We start from the raw sequence: 25,024 nt of genomic DNA, 5'->3' as shown, positions 1-25,024 counted from the left end.
TCCAGAAAACACAGCAGCCGTTTATAAGAGAAATGAGAGAGAATACAGACGCCCGGGCAGCAGGGAATAAGCTTTAGGGTAAATGGTTAAACAGAATTTATCTCTTTAATTGAACTTTAATTGGACGCCTGGTCCCCCTCCCCCAATAGTTAAAGGCGGCGCTTGGCCTTTATGTAGGTGCCGGGATCATGCAAAAAATAATGACAATCATTAAATAAAAGCACTGTATAAAAATATCTGACAATTCAGTTTGTACATAGACTTTTCCATATATTATTTACACAATAAGTCATAAAATCACCTGTCGATCATTTTGGTCCCAGAGACACGGTAGGATTAAGAGTCGGGGGTGTATCGGATCACTTCTGGGGTAACCAAGAGGCTCTGAAGATCCGTTTTAGTGAAGTAACCCTCATCAGCCAATAAAATCTGTCCTTTCATTACCAGAACTGCACTGGAGCCATGAAAGCTGACTGATGATTGGTTGCTATAGCTACTAAATAGGTATAACTCTTTTTAATTGGAAGCCCCTTATCCTAAGGGATCAATAGACACAAATGGAATATATTTTCCATGCACCTCAAAAAAACACGTCCTTCTATATTTAACCACTAGGGGTGCTATTGTGTTGAAATCCAATGAGAAAATAAAGATCCAGTGCCCTGGTGTTTGTTATTATTTCATCAGATCTTACAATTAGCTAAAACCAGTAACCAATAGAATGCCAGGCTTTGAAAATGTCAGCCCAATCCCATGGAGCTGCTTCCAAAAGTGAAAAATATATCCACAAGTAAGGAGCCATTAACTTCCCCTTTAACATGTGCACCTAGAGCATTGTTTCTTTGGATATTTGCTATAAAAAGCAGGAGCTGCCATATTGATTTCCTCTGTGGGTGCAATACATAGCGGTTATTAAACAACTGATGTGATATTGACAAAGAAGGCAAATATATAGGGTGTAGGGGTAGCGGCTATAGAACTCCTAGGGATTCATGGACCCTTCAACGCCGCCAATAAAACAGTAATGAGCACAGTCTGGTGTAGAACACATGGGCGGAACAAGGGAAGAGTGGAAAAGGGGTGCAAGAGGTGTAGGGGGTGGGTGTGGCCCAAGTGGGTAGGGGGTGGGAATAGCAGCCAATGAGGGAAGGGGAATAACACAGCACAAGAAATATTGCCTTGGCCCAGCGCTGATATCACATGGGGATCCATATGGCCCCCAACATAGTTACATAGTAGCTGAGGCTGAAAAAAGTCATCTATCCATAAAGGGGAACCATTAAACCTGGCTGTGATAATGGTGGTCCTATATCGAATCCCCAATAAATCAGCCTGGGTAAGCATAATGGCAGCTCCCACTAATTATTTATATATACAGCAATGCAGATAGGAAATGATTTGTGCACACAGCTACCAATCCCCACCCCACTGTTATCCCAATTCAACTCAAAGTCAAAGGGGAGAGATATTCTCCAAACCACCCACCACCCCAGTCCAACCACGGAGCATCCCTATGGCACAGTAATTATCCTGGAATCCCCCAGAAAGTGCTCAGCCAGCAAAAAGGAAACAGAAAATAAGGAATGAGGCATGGAAACAGTTAATTTAAAGAGCCATGAAAGCTGTGGGTAGTCCTGCTATGCCCTGTGGCACGGAATGATTCTGCCAGTCTCCCAAGCTGGGCAAAGTAAAATCCTTTAGAGTCCAGTCTCTCTGTCCTGTCTTTGGCTCCGCTCTTGCTTTTTGTAGACCCCCCCCCCCCCACCCCATTGTAGGCTCCTGGGATGTGGTGGGTACCCATTTTTCCTTTAATGTTTAAAGGGATACTGTCAAAATAAAAGGCTGTGATATTGTCTTGCAGCTTACCCTGCAATAAACTGCTGTATTTCCATGACCTGCCACTAGAGGGCAGCGAATAGCAAGAGTATTGCACCATGGATGAAAGGAAAGCAGAGCAGGCAAGACTGTGTAGAGTACTGAAGTCTGTGTAAAAACATGGGGGACAGTTGTTTAAAAAAAATGGGGGGCGGCATGTATTTTGATAGTACCCCATTAAATATATGGGGATATTCAGCTGATTTAGTAAACCAATCGTCACAGTGAGTTGAGACCACAGTCTACAAGAAACCAGAGCTACATAACGCATATCCTTGGGAAGGTAGTAAGGGGGTATCAGTCTTCAGCACTCCAGTCACTGTTCAACTACAAGACTCTGCGTACCCCCACCAAGCCAAAGTCTATTGGGTTTGGGAAGCTGTGCCTCAGCCGGAGAGACTCAGATGGCACGATTTGTAAAATCCTAATCCACAAGGTGCTTGTTTGTTGCCCACCGCCCTCCCCTGCGTGGCGCACAATCAATGTGTCTACATGTCTTTATCCCGTGTACTTGACTGTCCAATTGCAGCTTCCCATCTGCCTGGCTGCCAGCTCAGCTCATTACTAGTGCAAATGCCTTCCACTGGAATCTCCTGTGCCAGCCTTGCCCTGTGGGTGCCGGGGGGGGGATTTTCAGAAGCCTTGCTGGCGGCGGGTATGATGCTCAAGGCTTCTGAAATGCCTTCTCCTCGCCAACAGGTCGGCAAAGCCAGAGAAGAGTCATTGTTGCCTATCTGGCCATGCCGATGCTTTTGTACTGACACATGAGGAGGTGTTTGAAGGTCTTCTTGAAGGTGGCATTGCAAAGGGCATAGCAGGCTGGGTTTATTGTGCTGTTGACATAGCAGAGCCAATACCCAATGTACCAAACGGTTTCAGGGATACATGTCTGGCAAAAGGTATTGATCAAGACCATGACATTGTATGGTGTCCAGGTAATGATGAAAGCCAGTAGGATAGCGAAAATGGTCCTGGTCACCTTCTTCTCCCTGGCTGCCATCTGCCTCTTTTTCCTCACCTGGTTGCGGGCGATGCTGGCAAACTTTCTAGCAACGTTGCCCGGCCTGTTATTGGCCTGTTGGGGCAAAGGAATGGCACATTCTGGAACAATCTCAATAGCCGTCACGCATTCATTGCCAGTCTGCTTGGTGACGATCTTGATCTTGGACCATTTGGAAGCAACATTCACTTTTGAGGGCAGCGGTGGCATGTTCTGGGTCGGGGCCAGGACAACCCCTGAAGAGGCGTCACTTACAGGCTGCTTCTCCGGAGGGTTGTGAGACAGGCTGGCTGAACTGGATTCATTGGAGGTCTCTTTTTCTTCAGCTGTCTGCAGGTTGGTCATTGACTTCTCAATCTTGCCGTTCCTCACCCCGTTCTCTTTTTTGACCGCCTCATCTCCGGGGTCTTGTTTGGGAAGGTTCTTCGTTTGCTTAATTAGAGGGCTCTTCATGGAGCTGATTGGCTTTTTTTTCTCCTGTCGGGTTTCAGTGCAGTGCCTGCGGACTCTGCTCCTGCTGGCAAGAGATATGTGGATGTAAAGAATAGTCATAATGACCACCGGAAGGTAGAAGGCAGCGATGGCTGTACCAAAGGTGACCACCGGGTTGCTAAGGAACTGAATGTAACATTCCCCACTTGCCACCGTCCTCTCTCCTACAATGAACTGCCAGAAAAGAATAGCAGGTGCCCAGAGCACGAAGGAGAGAAGCCAAGCGGCTGCAATCATCAGCCCCGCCATCTTGGTGGTTCTTCGTGCTGGGTAAGTCAGTGGTTTGGTGACACAGAAGTACCTATCAAAGCTAATGATGAGGAGGTTCATCACAGAAGCGTTGCTCACCACATAGTCCAGCGCCAGCCACAGGTCACACACAATAGGTCCAAGCGGCCAGTAACCCTTTATAATGTAAAGAGAGTAGAGGTTCATGGAGAACACGCCTATGATAAGGTCAGCGCAGGCCAAGCTGAACAGGAAGTAATTGTTGACTGTCTGTAGCTGCCGGTTGACTTTAATGGAGAGCATGACCAAGATGTTGCCCACCACAGTGACCAAACTGAGGGAACCAGTTACGGTGGCGATAAAGATCATTTCCATTGTCTGGTACGTTCCAGGGGCCATGGTGGTTTTGTCCAAGGTCTGGTTGGTGGCGTTTGTCATATTTTCCATCTCTTGGAGCCAGTAAGGGATGGAGAGGTTGTAGAATAGATCTAGAGAGAAAGACACATGATTAGATGTAGACTCACAAGCATGGCATTTAATTTAAAATACCTCTCCCGGAACACCATTGGCACTGTGTTTATCCTGCCGTGTGTTCTGGGGTATTATACATGGAATTGGCACTGTATTTATCCTGCTGTGGGTTCTGGGGTATTATACATGGAATTGGCACTGTATTTATCCTGCTGTGTGTTCTGGGGTATTATACATGGAATTGGCACTGTATTTATCCTGCCGTGGGTTCTGGGGTATTATACATGGAATTGGCACTGTATTTATCCTGCTGTGGGTTCTGGGGTATTATACATGGAATTGGCACTGTATTTATCCTGCTGTGTGTTCTGGGGTATTATACATGGAATTGGAACTGTATTTATCCTGCCATGTGTTCTGGGGTATTATACATGGAATTGGCACTGTATTTATCCTGCCGTGGGTTCTGGGGTATTATACATGGAATTGGCACTGTATTTATCCTGCTGTGGGTTCTGGGGTATTATACATGGAATTGGCACTGTATTTATCCTGCTGTGTGTTCTGGGGTATTATACATGGAATTGGCACTGTATTTATCCTGCCGTGTGTTCTGGGGTTTTATACATGGAATTGGCACTGTATATATCCTGCCGTGTGTTCTGGGGTATTATATATGGGATTGGCACTGTATTTATCCTGCCGTGGGTTCTGGGGTATTATACATGGAATTGGCACTGTATTTATCCTGCTGTGGGTTCTGGAGTATTATACATGGAATTGGCACTGTATTTATCCTGCCGTGTGTTCTGGGGTATTATACATGGAATTGGCACTGTATTTATCCTGCCGTGTGTTCTGGGGTATTATACATGGAATTGGCACTGTATTTATCCTGCTGTGTGTTCTGGGGTATTATACATGGAATTGGCACTGTATTTATCCTGCTGTGGGTTCTGTGGTATTATACATAGAATTGGCACTGTATTTATCCCGCCGTGTGTTCTGGGGTATTATACATAGAATTGGCACTGTATTTATCCCGCCGTGTGTTCTGGGGTATTATACATAGAATTGGCACTGTATTTATCCCGCCGTGTGTTCTGGGGTATTATACATGGAATTGGCACTGTATTTATCCTGCCGTGTGTTCTGGGGTATTATACATGGAATTGGCACTGTATTTATCCTGCTGTGGGTTCTGTGGTATTATACATAGAATTGGCACTGTATTTATCCCGCCGTGTGTTCTGGGGTATTATACATAGAATTGGCACTGTATTTATCCCGCCGTGTGTTCTGGGGTATTATACATAGAATTGGCACTGTATTTATCCTGCCGTGGGTTCTGTGGTATTATACATGGAATTGGCACTGTATTTATCCTGCTGTGGGTTCTGTGGTATTATACATAGAATTGGCACTGTATTTATCCTGCTGTGGGTTCTGGGGTATTATACATGGAATTGGCACTGTATTTATCCCGCTGTGTGTTCTGGGGTATTATACATGGAATTGGCACTGTATTTATCCCGCCGTGTGTTCTGGGGTATTATACATGGAATTAGCACTGTATTTATCCTGCCGTGGGTTCTGTGGTATTATACATGGAATTGGCACTGTATTTATCCTGCTGTGGGTTCTGTGGTATTATACATAGAATTGGCACTGTATTTATCCTGCTGTGGGTTCTGGGGTATTATACATGGAATTGGCACTGTATTTATCCCGCTGTGTGTTCTGGGGTATTATACATGGAATTGGCACTGTATTTATCCTGCCGTGTGTTCTGGGGTATTATACATGGAATTGGCACTGTATTTATCCTGCTGTGGGTTCTGTGGTATTATACATAGAATTGGCACTGTATTTATCCCGCCGTGTGTTCTGGGGTATTATACATAGAATTGGCACTGTATTTATCCCGCCGTGTGTTCTGGGGTATTATACATAGAATTGGCACTGTATTTATCCTGCCGTGGGTTCTGTGGTATTATACATGGAATTGGCACTGTATTTATCCTGCTGTGGGTTCTGTGGTATTATACATGGAATTGGCACTGTATTTATCCCGCTGTGTGTTCTGGGGTATTATACATGGAATTAGCACTGTATTTATCCTGCCGTGGGTTCTGTGGTATTATACATGGAATTGGCACTGTATTTATCCTGCTGTGGGTTCTGTGGTATTATACATGGAATTGGCACTGTATTTATCCCGCCGTGTGTTCTGGGGTATTATACATGGAATTAGCACTGTATTTATCCTGCCGTGGGTTCTGTGGTATTATACATGGAATTGGCACTGTATTTATCCTGCTGTGGGTTCTGTGGTATTATACATAGAATTGGCACTGTATTTATCCTGCTGTGGGTTCTGGGGTATTATACATGGAATTGGCACTGTATTTATCCCGCTGTGTGTTCTGGGGTATTATACATGGAATTGGCACTGTATTTATCCTGCTGTGGGTTCTGTGGTATTATACATGGAATTGGCACTGTATTTATCCTGCCAGGGGTATTATACATGGGATATTATGAAGGATTCTGTGCAGAAAATGCCTTCTATTAATCTCTCCAAACACAAAAATCACCCTCCACCTATATTAATGGTGCAAATTAGATGAACCACGATCTCCCTCACTCTGCTGTACCCCTCCTCACCAGCAGATGTCGCCGGGATTCCATTCACCCTTTGAATTCCTAGAAAATGTACCGCTACAACAACAATGCCATGGATAGATCATTTAGCCCTTTTGATTTATTAAATATCTGAAAGCCTTTTATTTTGTTTAATAAAAATATACTATAGATACACTATATACACTATAGATAAAAAAAAACGGCCCGGATGGTGCTGCTCTACAATTCTCCCAATATGGGAAAGACACATAAATAATAGGAAGGGTTACTCTGCTTTGAACTCCCATGCAGAAGTACTAATTAGTAGCAATAATTGATGCCTGCTGGGTGCCAGCATATACATAAGTGAGGGTGTAGTTTGAATTGAAAACTTATCAGTTTGCCCTTCTATAAGACCTCTCGGTGCTGGAGCAGTTAATCTTCGCTAATATATACATTCCACGCAGCGCTCGGCCCGGCCCCCATTCCCTCACTGACACACGGAGACATCTCGTGAACTTTAAAGAAATTACATGGTAACCATCAGGCATTAAGGGGAAGAATTTCTGCAACCCAGCATTTATGTGACACCGAGATCTCCGCCGGCGTCACCCATTCACCAAGAGCTTTGATTTTTCTTCATCTTTTTTTAGATCAGAAATGTATAAAAAAAAAAAGAAAAAAGAATAGGGGAAAAGAGAAATCCTGACAGATAACTCCATTATAGAAATACGAGTAACCTCTTTTCTACTTGATGGATGTTCTGCCCTTCCCTAGGAGAAATTATATATGTAAAGCAATCTTGCCGCACTCTTGGGAAGCGGAACCTGCTGGGATACGGGGCAGCAGAGCTTTCCAGGCGAGGTCCTGCGCGGCAACAGAGCGGTAACAAGGGCTGTAAAACAGCACCGATATTACTGCCACATCCTGAGTGGCTAATCAGCAATTAATTTTTATTCTGGTTCATTAACCATTCAGCATTGTCATTTTATATAGGTGCCTGGCATAAAGGGGGCCAGGTGGGAACCCATTGCTGTACCCTTAGCAACCCACTATTAATAAGGCAAATAAAAGTCTATGTTCATTAATAAGCTTTCTGTTCCTACAGAAATATACGACAGAACTTATGTGCATCACAAATATTGGCAAATAAACATGGGGGCCAGGTGGGAACCCATTGCAGTACCCTTAGCAACTCACTATTAATAAGGCAAATAAAAGTCTATGTTCATTAATAAGCTTTCTGTTCCTACAGAAATATACGACAGAACTTATGTGCATCACAAATATTGGCAAATAAACATGGGGGGCCAGGTGGGAACCCATTGCAGTACCCTTAGCAACTCACTATTAATAAGGCAAATAAAAGTCTATGTTCATTAATAAGCTTTCTGTTCCTACAGAAATATACGACAGAACTTATGTGCATCACAAATATTGGCAAATAAACATGGGGGCCAGGTGGGAACCCATTGCTGTACCCTTAGCAACTCACTATTAATAAGGCAAATAAAAGTCTATGTTCATTAATAAGCTTTTCTGTTCCTACAGAAATATACGACAGAACTTATGTGCATCACAAATATTGGCAAATAAACATGGGGGCCAGGTGGGAACCCATTGCTGTACCCTTAGCAACTCACTATTAATAAGGCAAATAAAAGTCTATGTTCACTAATAAGCTTTCTGTTCCTACAGAAATATACGACAGAACCACAAATATTGGCAAATGAGTGCCAGGCTTTACAAGGGGGCCAGGTGGGAACCCATTACCGTACCCTTAGCAACCCACTATTAATAAGACCCTATGTTCATTAATAAGCTTTCTGTTCTTATAGAAATATAGGACAGAGCTTATTTGCACTAGGGGCCACAAGTATTACTGACCATAGGCTCTTATTGGTTTCATTTATCTTGAGTTTCTAAGGGTACATCTATGGGTTCCCAATTAGCCCCCTGTGTCATATAAAAAACACAGATGAAAGGAAAATGAACGTCGTCTTCTTTTTCATTTGGGCTCATCTGAACCAGCACCCTCAGCCACTGGGGAATCCTTATTGGATTACAGTGCTAATTTAGTCAAATATCCCCAAAACTTATGTTCAACACTATTTGTGGTCCCGGAGGCAAATAAGCTCTGTCCTATTTGCCACAATTATAATTGCACAATTTTAATGAAGCAAATAAGAGCCAATGTTCGTTAATGAGCTTTCGGTTCTTAATGACATAAAGGATGGAGCTTTTTTGCATCAGGAGTCAGAAATATAGATTTTAGGAACATAATATAATTTAAAATTAGCCTTTTACCATTGTACTTTTATATATGTGGCTTTACATAGGGCCATACAGGAACCCATAGAGTTCCCATATATTAATAGCGACTCACTATTAATAAATGGCATTATAAGTTCCTTGTAGATTGTAAGCTCTTTTGGGCAGGGCTCTCTTCCCCTCCTGTATCGGTTACTGATTGCTTTATATGTTACTCTGTATGTCCAGTGTATGTAACCCACATATTGTACAGCGCTGCGGGATATGTTGGCGCTTTATAAATAAATGTTTATAATAATAATTATAAGTTAATAAACTTTCTGTTCATAGGACAGAGCTTATTTGCACCAGGGACCACAAGTATACTGACCATAGGCTCTTATTGGCTTCATTAATACTGAGTTGCTAAGGGTACATCGATGGGTTCCTAATTAGCCCCGTGTCATATAGAAAACACAGATGAAAGGAAAATGAACGTCTTCGTCTTTTTCATTTGGGCTCATCTGAACCAGCACCCTGAGCCACTGGGATAAATGATCCTAAACAGACTGCAGTACTTAAGCCAAGTACTAAGCCAAGCTCAACTCTATTTAATAGGGCGGAGACAGAATGGTTGGTCTCAGTAGTAGTTGGACTGAGCATTGGTTCCATCTACTGGTTGGCCCAGGGCATTACAGTTATTTTTTAATGGCAGCTTCCATGGCCCCAGCCAAAATATACCAAAAATAGGCTCAGTCAGTGTTACTTTATATAAACAACTGGAGCCTGCAAGGTCTGTTTCAGCATGGCGGTTGGCCAAAACACAAAAGCAGCCCCCCCAAAGGCAGCTTAGCCCCCTCGTGTTTCCCCCACTACTGGCAGTCAGAGATAATTTCCCTTCCAATGTGCAAAGACAGCAGAGCAAATTAGGTCTCATAGATATGGAATATACTAAGAGTCTGTAATGTAATCACGCCACTATTGGTTAACCTCAAGCGCGCATTATGCTAATTGTGTTAGCCGCTCAACGAGCGCATCATGTTAATGAAATATATCTGCTTCCAAACACTGTACGCATAATTAGCTTGCCATTGGCATGCTGGGAACTATTTCATTCATTACACCATATATGTGGTATGGCAGACCCTATTATGTTCGCTGCATTGGCCACTAATTTGAAGGCTCACAGTTAGTGGGGTCCATCTTGTTTTCATAACATCCCATGAAGAGCACGGGTCGTCTCCTTAATCAGAAATCCTTAATCAGAACCATAAAGAAGATGTTTCATTTCAGCAGTTCTGCTACCATGCCCTCAAAGGCTCAGTAACCAATAATACAAAATGGCCGCCATGTTGCACAATCATTAACTAAACATAAAGAAACGGAGGCACCAGGATGGTTCTACAAGAGAATCGCCCATGGACCCCAGTCAAAGATAATTACCATCCCAACTCTCTCCCTAGCTCCAATAGCTACCCTGCCAGTTTCACTGCCAATACCCTGCTCTCTCATGATCAAATGTTGTCTCCCACCCAATCACCAGTGCAGATGCAGGCAGTAGGGGTGATGAGACACTCATAAAACTTTGCCCCTCTAGACTGGGCCCTTTGTGGCCTTCCCAAAAGACTCTCTTGGACTGCACTCCCCAGCTCTCCAAAGTAGGTGGCCAGAAACTAATTACAGAGTCAAGAGGATCCTCCAATGGCAATACAGCCCAACATTGGGAGATTATTGTGTAATTCCTGTTCCTAGATATACACAAGCATACATCAGAACCAGATCAGTTTCAACTACATAAGGCCCTGCCGCCAAAGAGCTAGATACAGGAACATGGCAGATACTAGACTGTCCGGCCTATGGTCCTTTGTTTGTCTATAATGGCCTATAGCCCATTAGCCTTTGTTTGTCTATAATTCAGTACCCCCCATTCTGCGCCACCATTTGCACTTCAACAGCTGCACTACTAAACCAATATAAAGTGTTACTGCCACCATCTTGCCTTACTGCCACCATATTGCTCTGGTAAGACCCTATTCATTCTACCCACAACTGCTGCTCTGCAGGCACCAAGCGAGTGACCTTATTTCCAGTGCTTTTTTTCTGGAAAACACACTTGGGGCCATTTACGATCCAACAATGAAGTGCTGGGGACCCACAGAATCACTCTTGTGCCCCGAAGATTGATAAATGACCGCTACTGTTTCTGTTACTACTTTTCCCTACAAATAACATTGGCCATATGAGCCAGTAAAATACCAGCCAGGTGTCAACATTATCAACCGTGAACCCTAAACCTATGGTTTCTAACGCCATTCACAGTAGGTCTTTCTGATCTCCTACTATACATCCAGCCCATATTATACGTGACCTTCTCCTTCATACCGTCAATGTCAACATAAAATAAGCTTTTATGTTTCATACAGCACTAATCTAAATAGTTTCATTGCTGGTCTTTATTGTTTTCCTTGCGGCTTTTTAAATTACCTTTTTAAATGCTGCCCTCCCACGCCAAGCATTTAGATCCATCTCTGTTTTGCTGGGGTCAGCGACCCCGGCAACAAGATACAGTTCTAAATGTCATACGGTGTGGAAGTCATAGAGTGAAAGAAAAGGTAGTTATTAATTGCTAAATCCAACTATAGGAAGAAGCACAATACCGCACACAGATAAAGACATAATAACAGTGATTATATTAACACTGACTACACTATATTAGAAGCGCACAGCTACCTCCCATAGCAGCCACACTCACGGCAGATGTTGCCGCCACCACATACTGAGAGGTCTTTCCGGGCATCATTCTTCATGAACACTGCCATGTTATACATGGAGAAAACAAACATTTTTTGGCTTAATTAACATCAAATAATGTATCTGAACGCACGCCTATTACTGAAACTGAATAATAAAACAGTTAGGGATTCGCTCTTCAAAGGGTTTTTATTCCTCTCGTGTGAGTTTAAAAGAAGGGCACGTGCTGAAGTTACCCGCCGATGTATGTAAAGTTTAATTAATAAGGCCCACCGGGAGTCTCTACTATTGCCAAGGGCAATTCCCATCAGCCACTTCTAATATCCACTACAGGTCTTTATTGCACCTATTATATTAATTCAGGCCTTTGATGTCAGGCTCTTGTAGAAGAACCTACAGAAGAACCTGTAGAAGATGACCCAATAATTGGGATGTGTTGGGTATGCCTATCTGCCCATATGTTCTTATAAAAGAAACCTGCCCGCACTGAGATCCTTGGTTTTCCATGAGGTATAACTCAGGGTTTTTAAACTTTTAAACTAACCCAGATTAGTTCAGGGCCTCATTTTTAAGGACCAATAACTGGGATGTGTTGGAACATGGTGGATATCCATATCTGAAGAAGATTAGTTCTGGGCATTAGCTTTATAGCCCAATAATTGAGATGTGTTGGGATGCAGTGGATATGTATATCTGTCCATATGTTTTAATAAAAGAAGCCCAGCCCAATACGAGATCTCATCATGAGTTTCTTAACCTTTTTCTTGAGGAACCTAGATTAGTTCTGGGCCTCTGTGTCATAAACCAAGATCTGGGTATCAGCTTCATGATCCAATAAGTGACGTGTTGGAATGTGGTGGATACCCATACCCGCAGAAGGTTAGTTCTGGTCATCAGATTCATGACCAGATAATAGGGATGTGGTGGATATCCATATCCGAAGATTAGTTCTGGGCATTAGCTTTATAGCCCAATAATCAGGGTCGGACTGGGGGGTGCAGGGCCCACCGGGGCTCCCGCCCCAGGGGCCCTGCAGGTGCCCCAGCCACATCCCCTAACCCCCCCAGGGGCCCCCCTAACCCCCCCGAAGGGCCCCCGCCTGACGTCCTCCCCTAGCGCGTATAAATGGAACGCGTCAGGGGAGGAACAGTCAGTAGCGGGGAGCGCCGGCAAGGGTAGAACTGTGCTGCTAGGGCCCACTAGGGCCGGGGCCCACCGGGATTTTTTAATAAAAGAAGCCCAGCCCAATACGAGATCTCATCATGAGTTTCTTAACCTTTTTCTTGAGGAACCTAGATTAGTCTGGGCCTCTGTGTCATAAACCAAGATCTGGGCATCAGCTTCATGATCCAATAAGTGACGTGTTGGAATGTGGTGGATACCCATACCTGCAGAAGGTTAGTTCTGGTCATCAGATTCATGACCAGATAATAGGGATGTGGTGGATATCCATATCCGAAGATTAGTTCTGGGCATTAGCTTTATAGCCCAATAATCAGGGTCGGACTGGGGGGTGCAGGGCCCACCGGGGCTCCCGCCCCAGGGGCCCTGCAGGTGCCCCAGCCACATCCCCTAACCCCCCCAGGGGCCCCCCTAACCCCCCCGAAGGGCCCCCGCCTGACGTCCTCCCCTAGCGCGTATAAATGGAACGCGTCAGGGGAGGAACAGTCAGTAGCGGGGAGCGCCGGCAAGGGTAGAACTGTGCTGCTAGGGCCCACTAGGGCCGGGGCCCACCGGGATTTTTTAATAAAAGAAGCCCAGCCCAATACGAGATCTCATCATGAGTTTCTTAACCTTTTTCTTGAGGAACCTAGATTAATCTGGGCCTCTGTGTCATAAACCAAGATCTGGGCATCAGCTTCATGATCCAATAAGTGACGTGTTGGAATGTGGTGGATACCCATACCTGCAGAAGGTTAGTTCTGGTCATCAGATTCATGACCAAATAATAGGGATGTGATGGATATTCATACCTGTAGAAGATTATTTCTGGCCTTAGCTCATTTACCCAATAATTGAGAGGTGTTGGGATGTGGTGGATATGAATATCTGTCCATATGTTCTTATAAAAGAATCCCAGCCCATACAAAGATTTAGTCATAAGGTATAACTTAAGGGTTTCTTAAAGGGGATATAAACCCTGCTGCACAGCACTTTTATTATGAAGGTAGAGGTATGCTGGGAGCTGTAATCCAGCAACATCAGGGTTGTATTCTTAAAGCAATATTGCACAATAAAACGTTTCCTAAACTTTTCCCCAAATCCCCACAGCCAGCGACTGCTTTAAAATACGAAAAATCCCCCAATGAGAATCCCAGCTGATCTGTATAAATCCGGCTCCATGTTCTCTGTTCCTGCAATTGGAGTTGGGAGCATTAAACCCAGTTTCCCAGCACTGAACAAGTCTGCCCTTATCCCCATGTCTGATTCCTGTGCCATATAATGAGGGGAAAATGCCATCATTATCTCTATATGTAAGGTACCAGCAAGGGGCCTGACACAGTGCTGGGAATCAGCATTCTCATTGGTCAGTTCTTCTGCATTTTTTTCATTAGTAGATTTCTCATTGGTGAACTTTCTTGCATCTATAATTATGTTTTTTTGGCAACTTCTATAGGAAAACTAGGGGGCGCAGTGGGACAGCATTATGGCTGGGTTTATATCCCAGGGTTTAAAACCCCTTTAACCTTTTCCTCAAGGAACCTAGATTAGTTCTGGGCCTCGGTTTTATAAACCAAGATCTGGGCATTAGTTTCACAATCCAATAACTGCCATGTGTTGGTACGTGGTGGATATCTATATCTATATATATAGATGGTGGATATCTATATCTGCAGAAGATAAAGTTCTAGGTAACAGATACATTACCCAATAATGGTTCTTTTTAAAGAAACACTGCCCACAAAGAGATCATGTCATGAGGTATAACTCTAGGTTTTTAACCCAAATTATTTCTGGGCCTCAGTTTCATAGCCCAATAACTGGCTTGTGTTGGGATGTGGTTGATATATCCATATCTGTAGAAGATGAGTTCTGGGCATCAGCTCCATGACCTAATACTTGAGAATGTGGTGGCTATCCATAGCTATCAAAATTTATTTTCTATTTCTTTGGTAGGAACAAATTTCACCCACTCTAAACAGCATTGGGGTCTATTTATGGGTCTTTGACCATAGGTTAGGAATCCCTGGTATAATTTAATCCATACATCTCAGGATGAGGAACATCTCAAGATAGTTATCACTATCTACATATTTATGTCAATATTAGATGGAACCTACCTAGGATAGCATAGTGTTTCCCTGAAGCTACCAGTGTTACGTAACCCCCAGATTCATAGCATATGCTGAGTTTTATTCCTTTCCTAGAATTAACCTGGCGTTCCATTGAACCCTACTGTTCCTTTTCCAAACATGCGCTCCTACTGAGGAACACTCATGTTTAATAGATGGTGTGGATAAAAACTGTAAGTAATGACCTAACTTTGAGCAAAGGCGGCAGAATTTAGGCCTGTTTCATAATAAATAACATGAACGCCACGTGTCCCTCATAACCATGCCATTATAAGATGCAGCCATCAGTCAGAGCCGTGCCTATTAGCGTAATGTAGGGGCAGAGTGGGAATACACGAGGAGGCACTGAAGTGTTTTGTCGTTGTAAGCGATATAAAACTTTAATCCAATGACTACGTAAGCAACGTTCCATCACTTAAGTTCAGCTGCTGCCCATCCCCATGCAAATCCCAGTGACTGGCAAGGGACTAAAGAGAAAGCGCCATTTAGTGGAATGAAATCCAAGGGATACCCAGGGCTTTAATCACTTAGATGCCCAGCTTTTCCTACTGACGCTCACACAATGATGGAAACTGTTTCCCCCTAGGTTGACAGTTTCCTTCTTTCATGACTGAAGAACATAGTAAAAAAAAAGCCCAGTTAAGCCTTTAGCACATTAATGCCCAATTAACTTTAACAGTATAGGGAAAAAATATATATTTTTATTAATGAACATCTTTAATACTGAGCCCCAGAGTGTAAAATGATGCTCATAGTATGTCACCTTAAGAGAATGGGATAAGACGCAGAAATGGTAAGCTGAAAGCGAAAAGGTAAAGTGTGAGAATGAGAGACAGAAGGAAAAGAGAAAGAAACTGAAATAAAAGAGAGAGAGAGGGAATGAGAGGGAAGAGAAAGAAAAGGGAATAAAGCAACTGACAGTAATGAGGAAAAGGAGGAAAAATGGAAGGTTGGAGGCAGAGGGAGAAGGTAGGGATGAAGCTGGAAGAGGAACGTGTATATAGGAAGGAAGTAAAAAGGAGATACTATTTATAGGAATCATACTTTGGGAAATGAGTCTAATTAATCAAGAACAAAGCTCAAGAGCAATAAGGAATAATGCAGGTCCAGCTGTCATCGGCAAACCCAAAATAGCTGGGAATAAAAAGGACAAGATGTTTCCTTCTGCCTTTTGAGAGATGTTTTTCTACTAATTTAAAGCTAAACTCCACGTATTCATCCTATAGTGCTTGTGTGAGAAGGATGGATGGAAGAAAGGAAGGAAAGAAAGAAGGAAAACAGAGGGAATGAAAGGGACAGAGGACAATGGAGATAGAGTGGGGAAAGGGATAGAAATAAGATGGGATAATGGGAGAGGTACCAGGGGGGATACCAAGGTAGAGAATGAAATGCAAGGATTAAGGCAGAAGACAGAAGGCACCAAGCTAAGGAGAAAGCAAATTAAATATCAAGAGAGAGGTGGGACAGAAGGCACCAATGGGAAGATGGGACAGGAAATACAAAGGAACAGAGGAAAAATGACATAAAAATGGGATAGAATGAATAAATGAAAAAGGGAGAAAGATAGCAAGGGTGAGGGATTAAAGGAGAAAGTATGTGATGAGGGAGAAACCACTAAATATTAAGGGGAAAGTGGAACAGAAGGTCCTAATGGGGAGAGGAAAAAGAAGCATATATCAAGGGTTACAGGGGAGTTAGAGCTGAGAGGAGATACCAAGGGAGGGAGAAAGGGGGGATACAAAGGGAGAGAGTTAAAATTAGATACCAAAGGAAGTAAGGAAAATGGATAGATATAGAAAGATAGTAAGAAAGAAGGATTAAAGGAAATCAATAGAAAAGGAGGGGGATAAATTGGAGACATGCAGATGGAGACGCTATGGAATGACAATAAGCAGATAATAAAGTTGAGTGTTGAGCTGGAGGGAGATACTGTCAGTAAGTAGAAGGCAGCTGCTCTACTCTAGCACGGGTACAAGTCTGCCCAAGTGCACTAACCCCTAGCATCCAACCAGCCTTGGCATTCATGTCTGTATCTCAAAGGGTATCCAGATATTACTAGCGAGGTCTATAGCATGAGAGGTACTTATCAAGAGCTACACGGCCAGGGTGCTGCTACAGTGCCATGGAAACTTCTACCCTTTATGGGATTATGCTGAGAGTGAATGCAGTCATTACTATCCCTTAAATATTTTATCAATGTGATATAATGACTGAGTATTGTGATCTACTGGTCAAGCCCAAGATCTCCTGGGAGATCACACCTTTTGGGCACTAAGTAAGGGCACAAGTAATTCCTAATGGAGAGAGACAGCAAGAAGTAACACAGAAGAGAGGAGAGTGTGTGGAATAGAGGGGGCGAGACAACAAGAGACATGGGTTGAATGAAGAAGAGAAAGTAGGTGAGATACTAGGAAGAGAGGGGGGAGACAAATATATGGTAGAAAAAGAGCGAGACAGAAGAAAGAGACACAGGGAACTGAGGAGGGAGACATTAGGAGAGTCACTAATAGAAAGAATATTAAATACAGGGTTAGAGGAGGAGGAAAAAGAGCGAGGGTAGAGGAGGGTGACAGAGAATGGAAACAGCAGGTAAATAAGACAGAGCGAGACAGGGGGGAAGACAGTCTTGTAAAGAGAGAAGCAAAAGATTTCAAGTAAGCGCAGACAGTGGTTGCTATGGGAGCATTAAAATATGAAGAGAAGGCTAAAGTATAAAGCCTAATGAATGTGACAGGAGCGCCAACCACATGACCTGTTGTACAGGTGCCGGAGCTGGGGAAATGGGTCCTCTATAGAGCAAAAAAAAAGGTAAATATACAGTATATATATAAAACAGATGGAAAGGTTGGAGCAAGAGAGAGAGAAAAGCCAAGTAAAAGAAAAGGAAGAAACCTATGTTTGATGTAGGCAAGTTTTAGCACAAGGTAGTGAATAGCATATATATAGGCACAGGTTGCCCAACACCTAATGGGGGCCCTGTACTTGTATGATGTGGCAATGTTGGCACAACCATCACAACATTAGGCAAGCACAGGTAGGAACAAGCCCTAGGGGCCATTATTGTGTCTAATGTGTTGCCTACCATTGGATAATAAACCCTTTAGCCTTCATTGGGTCCACGCTAAAGTCTTCCCTGCCCTGCAAGCAGAGGGAGTAAGTGAGGGTGATACATTTCTTGCCTGAGTAGGTTAAAGGGCTTTTAGAACCACTTAAGTCTCATGCGAGATGTTTTAGGCTTGAGGAAAGAGACCTTCCATCTTGCGCTACGCTGAGCCTACTCACTGAGACAATAAAGGCATCACCTTTGCTCTATTTATTCCCAATGCTGAGACAGTAATGCCCTTTAGCTGATGGACAGAGGCCGCGGGTGGCAGGAGAAACGACGGCTGGAAAGAGAGAATATAGTACCACATGCATATTACACGCACTGGATGTGATCGGTGGGGGGAAACGTGGACTTAACCTCTTTTAAGAGATAAATAAATGTGTCAGCCCTATACAAATAAAGAACTATAAATAAATCAATGCAATTAGCAACCATAATGCAGTACAATGCCACAGTCTGAAAGTGTATGGCCCAAAGGCTCTGTGTCTAAAAATGCATCCATCGTCCCTTAGTCTTCAACAAACCATAAACACTAGATCCATCCAATTCAGCAGCGGGGGGGGGGGGGGAGGCATCATAATAAGCTCCTAAGCTCCTTTCCAAACCTTTCCCCCTCTATCCATTCCATCTATTCCCTTAATACTAAAGCCTTTGCATACAGGTAAACAATGAGGAACACCAAGAACAATCCAAAAAGTCCCATTTCTAAGATCGAAGAAAAGACTACGGTTATATAACAAAGTCTCTTGGGAGAATACACCATAAAAAAGTACCCTCAAGAAAATTAGAGAAGCTTTAAGTACTTGCTGCCCAATATTAACGAGCAATTGTTTCAATGTTCAGTCTAGGAGAAAATGAGAAAAGAGACCCCCAGGGGTCACTAGAACTGCGGTCAGTTTTTACTATCAAAAGTCCCCCCCCCACCCACCCCTTCAGTCAACTCATAAACAGGAGAATCCCAAGAGGCAGCTATTGTTTGCTCAGCGGCATTAAAAAAATACAAGTCCCCAATCTGTGAAGATATTGATTGAGGGCATTGATAGGTTTATTCAATAAAGCTTCCCAAGGTGCTAGGGCAAATATGTCAATCACAGCACAAACTCTACGTCAAAACCTCTTAACTTTGGGCTATTTACATTATATATGGGCTGTTGTTCCTCTGAACCATTATTGACATAGCCAAGAGACTGGGCGTTCCCAGTCATACCTATCATCTCCAGCATGTTCCTTTAACTCTTCTCTTAGCTTCTACGCCCACCAAGTTCTGACTCCACTTGACACTGTTGCCATAAGCTTACATTCCTTTATACTGGTGGCAATACTCTGCAATGCTGCCATTAATTCCCTCAACCTATTCTGGAGAGCAACCAGGTGACTATAAGAGTTTCCCCAAAGAATCCCTACACCATGGAAGGAGATGATGCCAGGCGATGATATTTCTTTCTGGAATATTTATGGTCCTAATACTCTGCTTTCAATATAAGCAAAATTTACCCTTGAGTTGCCTACTCTAAGATACAGGTTGGCTACTATTGAAGTAGTTAGCAGCCTACTAGATAGGGTATGGGCCAAAAATGATCCCTTTGGTAATCAAATTTTCATGCATCTGATGGGCTGGGTAGAAAATCAAGTTGACTGGTGTATTTACGTTCTCCATCCCCCAATGCTTCTTCTAGTCATCATGACTGTATCTCAGCTCTTTAGCCTTCAGCCTACCATCACCTTCATTTTGCTGACTGTTTCAAAGACAAAATCAATGCAATCAGACAAGTGATTTAGTTGGATCAGACCTAATTTCCACTATTCTTTTCCATCCCCACCCACCTCTATTTTAAGCTGCTTTAGTCCCCTCTCTAAAAAAAGGAGGCCAACAGCTTCTCCAGTCTGCACGCCCTGCTAGGCTTGTAGAACTTCTTCAACTGTACCACTCAGGCACACACTTACCAAATTCAGGTTCTCAACCTCATTTAGTGTAGCCTCTATGCTTTAATAACTAGATCTGGCAATTTAGGGGACCCCTGGTAAAAGTACAAGAGCACAAAGGGGTGCAAAAGCCCACTGTTCTTCATAGACTCCCCTGATATTTTCCAAAGGGCAAGGGACACATGACTGTGCCACATATATATAATGGAGCCAAAAGCACGCCCACGAATGTATCATACAAACACCACTGAGTGCCATAGAAATGCAGCCTTTGAGTATCTCCTTCCCTAGTCGACCATTAACTCAATTCGTTGCCCCTTTAGATGATGACCATAATCATTAATGGACCGGAACTGTCTTTTCTCATTCATCCAACACAGACGCCCACAGGGTTCTTCTTCTCTTCTTCATCAGATTTGTGCACAGTTGCATCTCAGCAGTAAGGATATATATATGTGTGTGTGTGAGCTGGCTGTGTGTCCCCATGGATTACTGTTTCTTGTAACATATGGCGCAGTGGTGATGAGCGGGTTTGTGCCGGGTACAACTCTGTGCCGCTAATCAGCCACAACCGTGGCCTTCCATAAATAAGGAATGTGTGTTAGACATGCATCACTACACAATGTACGGCTAATACCTTTCCTCTACAAATACCTTAATTACGCACAGGAGCCATGGATATCCTGTAAGGCACACCCTAAATTCTCCTGTAATCACTGGCACTTAGTGATGTTACTGGTGGCAACAGAGTCATTCATGGAACAGAAACGGGCCAGGGATGAAATGCAATGACACAAACTGACCCTGACCTATCAGCAATTCTAGGACATTTTGGAGAAAGTTTATTTTCCCAGTGTTTGGGGGGCCCAGGAAATTATAGTAACATAGCTGTCCATATGTATGAAACTGACAGTTAATCTATACAGGTAATAAAAAAGCCAATTTGCCTGGAGTGCCCATGGCTTGGCTCGTACATTTCTGCTGGTGGAGAATGCAGTAGTAACCAGATGTTACTGGGCCCCACAGAGAATTCAGTATAGGGCCAAAACATTGGCAAGTTGCCCTATGCTGTTAAGCTAAATTAAACTTGCTCAATAATTAGGGCCTTACTGGGCCCCTAGCAACCACAGGGTCTGCCAGTCACCACTAATATGCCTGCCATAGACTTAAATGGCAACCACCAGCAATGCACATCTTCATTTTTTTTATTATTTGTGGTTTTTGAATTATTTAGCTTTCTCTCCAGTTTGGAATTTCAGCAGCTATTTAGTTGCTAGGGTCCAATTCAACCTAGCAACCAAGCAGTGGTTTGAAAGAAAGACAGACATATCGATAGAGGTGGGCCTAAATAATAAGAGAAGTAATTAAAAGTAACAATAACATTGTAGCCTCACAGAACAATAGGTTTTTGGCTGCCGGGGTCAGTGACCCCCTTTGAAAGCTGGAAAGAGTCAGAACATGAAAGCAAATAATTCAAAAACTGTAAAAAATTAAAAATGAAGACCAATTGAAAACTTGATAAGAATAGGCCATTCTATAACATATTAAATGTTAACCTGAAGGTAGCCACCTCTATAACAGGAATGAATAGAATACAATGGTCCCTGTGCACACTGGGCGGATTCTGGGCACAATGGCACGCTTTCATGGGGCAGCGCTGGCATTATGCTATTGTCTCCCACTGTTATCTGCCTCCCAGTCTGTCTTTAGCCTAAAATGATAGGGCAGTAGGGCCCCATATTGGATAATTTTGCAATCAGCCCAGGGCTCCACCACTGTCCCTTAACCAAGGTACAATATAGCGGCTCTCTGTCTATGGCTCCTGCATGCGTCTGTGCTTGGGCGGATGAGCCGGCGCACGTGAGCGTCCAATCCGCTCATTAGCCACACTGTACATGTCACTAAGCATCCTGAGTGCTAGCAGCGAGCCGATTGTTTATCACAGCTTTCCTTCCTCCGCTCCATGTGAAATTATAATGAGGCCTTCCTTCTGCTATCCAGAGCCAAGGGAGGGTGGGGGGGCAGAAAAAAAGGAGAAATAGAACTGAGGATGGGGGGGGGGGAGGATTGAAGTTAAGCAAAAAAAAGAATCAGACAACAGTCTGGTGTTAATTAGATTGTGAGCTCTTCATCGCGCTGAATGCCTTATTGTTTGAATCCTGACATTATTAAAGGGACTCAATACCCTCATTTTTTCCCCTTTGTGTTCATCTCATAAAGGTGAATGCCTTCGCTCCATATCTCCATCCTTATCTTCTCTCACAGCCCATTCCTGGGGTTATTATTATTCCCCTGCAAGAGACGGCACGATGCTAACAGCCAGCAATGAAATCACAAAGCCACAAATACCCCCAACAGTTACCCATTGCCTGTACAGTGGCACCCCAATACCCTGGTCAATAGAAGTGTACCCCAGTTTTATTCTATACGTATACAGTGTATGATGTATTATACATTACAAGAGTGGAGAGTGAATGAAGGCTGGGTTAAGCAGTGGCAGGGCAATAAACCTTCAGCCTTGATTGTTGAACTACAAATCTCATGAGTGAGTGACAGCTGAAGGCTGCTATGGGGCGCGGGGTCCCATTGAGCCAAAAATGAAATCAGAACAGTGCAGCTGCAACAGGAACAACTCCCAGCAGCTGGCGTTCAAGAGGCGCCATTTGATCTGCTACACGTAATGGGGGATCCCACAACGGGCGTCAGTAGGTGGGTAGAGCACCCTCACTGACCTGTCCATACATATAGCTGATATATTATTATGCCAATTGGATAACACTGTACTTATTAGCAGTGCTCAGACCTAGCGCCATTGAAGTATTACAAGGGACCCCGACAGAGATAAGTCTCCCTCTTATCTCCAGCCCCTCTAATAAATCCCATGGAACTTGTCATTGGAGATCTGACAGTGATCAAACCCCCATCAGACTCCTAGCTGGATAATAACCGACACTAAATGAAAGACCCACTGTCACACATGCATTTACATGCACAGATAAGTCTGTATAATCACTGCAGAAATGGACAATGAGGACTCTATTAACCCCAGGCATGCCAGAAAGATCACTGCAGAAAGGGACAACAAGCACTCTATTAACCCCAGGCATGCCAGAAAGATCACTGCAGAAAGGGACAATGAGCACTCTATTAACCCCAGGCATGCCAGAAAGATCACTGCAGAAATGGACGATGAGCACTCTATTAACCCCAGGCATGCCAGAAAGATCACTGCAGAAAGGGACAACAAGCACTCTGTTAACCCCAGGCATGCCAGAAAGATCATTGCAGAAAGGGACAACAAGCTCTTTTTTAACCCCAGGCATGCCAGAAAGATCACTGCAGAAAGGGACATCAAGCACTCTATTAACCCCAGGCATGCCAGAAAGATCACTGCATATGCCACACTTCCTGCACATGTAACCCTTATGCATTTATTCTACTTATATATTTACCAAAATATTTTTGAATGCTACATAATGTATTTAATGGTAGAATCCTAAAATAAACTGTAAAAGAATTTCATATAAAGGGGGAAAAAAAGTTTTGTTCCTTGGTTTATATTTCAGCAATGTGCCTGTGTGCGGGGGATGGAGCCTTTGATAACGGCAATATAAAAGTGCACATTGTCTGAAGGCACGGAGGGGCAGCAACGCCTCACAGTATGGAGAGTCTGGTTTGTTCCGACTTTGGGTAGCGGAATTCAGACCAGACATACCCACCAATGGAGGTTTTATTGCTCACACAATGCATATAGGAAGGGTTAGGAGAAGGAGGACTTCAATTACACAGGGCCTAACAGCCCCCCCAGCCCAATAAATAGTGAGTGTCTATGGCACCTTACAGCCCCCCTGGCATTCCCAGTACCCAGAGGCACAAACAGCTCCCCCAGCCCAATAAATAGTGACTGTCTGTGGCACCTTACAGCCCCCCTGGCATTCCCAGTACCCAGAGGCACAAACAGCCCCCCCAGCCCAATAAATAGTGACTGTCTGTGGCACCTTACAGCCCCCCTGGCATTCCCAGTACCCAGAGGCACAAACAGCCCCCCCAGCCCAATAAATAGTGACTGTCTGTGGCACCTTACAGCCCCCCTGGCATTCCCAGTACCCAGAGGCACAAACAGCCCCCCCCCAGCCCAATAAATAGTGAGTGTCTGTGGCACCTTACAGCCCCCCTGGCATTCCCAGTACCCAGAGGCACAAACAGCCCCCCAGCCCAATAAATAGTGACTGTCTGTGGCACCTTACAGCCCCCCTGGCATTCCCAGTACCCAGAGGCACAAACAGCCCCCCCCCCCAGGCCAATAAATAGTGACTGTCTGTGGCACCTTACAGCCCCCCTGGCATTCCCAGTACCCAGAGGCACAAACAGCTCCCCCCCAGCCCAATAAATAGTGAGTGTCTATGGCACCTTACAGCCCCCTGGAATTCCCAGTACCCAGAGGCACAAACAGCCCCCCCAGCCCAATAAATAGTGACTGTCTGTGGCACCTTACAGCCCCCCTGGCATTCCCAGTACCCAGAGGCACAAACAGCCCCCCCCCCCCAGCCCAATAAATAGTGAGTGTCTGTGGCACCTTACAGCCCCCCTGGCATTCCCAGTACCCAGAGGCACAAACAGCTCCCCCCAGCCCAATAAATAGTGAGTGTCTATGGCACCTTACAGCCCCCCTGGCATTCCCAGTACCCAGAGGCACAAACAGCCCCCCCAGCCCAATAAATAGTGACTGTCTGTGGCACCTTATAGCCCCCCTGGCATTTCCAGTACCCAGAGGCACAAACAGCTCCCCCAGCCCAATAAATAGTGACTGTCTGTGGCACCTTACAGCCCCCCTGGCATTCCCAGTACCCAGAGGCACAAACAGCCCCCCCAGCCCAATAAATAGTGAGTGTCTGTGGCACCTTACAGCCCCCCTGGCATTTCCAGTACCCAGAATATCAAACAGCTCCCCCCCAGCCCAATAAATAGTGAGTGTCTATGGCACCTTACAGCCCCACTGGCATTCCCAGT

General features: G+C 44.1%; 1 protein-coding gene across 3 annotated transcripts in view; it reads right to left on the bottom strand.

Annotated features, from left to right (window-relative positions):
- The window catches only part of chrm4 (cholinergic receptor, muscarinic 4), a 34,153-nt gene continuing 9,129 nt past the window's right edge, over positions 1-25,024 (bottom strand). For 2 of the 3 annotated variants that reach the window (XM_031899788.1, XM_031899789.1), the window contains exon 2: positions 1-4,083. In XM_031899788.1, the coding sequence (XP_031755648.1) occupies positions 2,606-4,083 (1,478 nt within the window). In that variant the 3' untranslated portion in view covers positions 1-2,605. 3 annotated transcript variants of the gene reach the window in all.

Source organism: Xenopus tropicalis, chromosome 4 (assembly GCF_000004195.4).
Source record: "Xenopus tropicalis strain Nigerian chromosome 4, UCB_Xtro_10.0, whole genome shotgun sequence".
Lineage (NCBI taxonomy): Eukaryota > Metazoa > Chordata > Amphibia > Anura > Pipidae > Xenopus > Xenopus tropicalis.
Note: the sequence above shows the minus strand (reverse complement) of the source record. Positions and strands in the feature narration are given on the sequence as shown.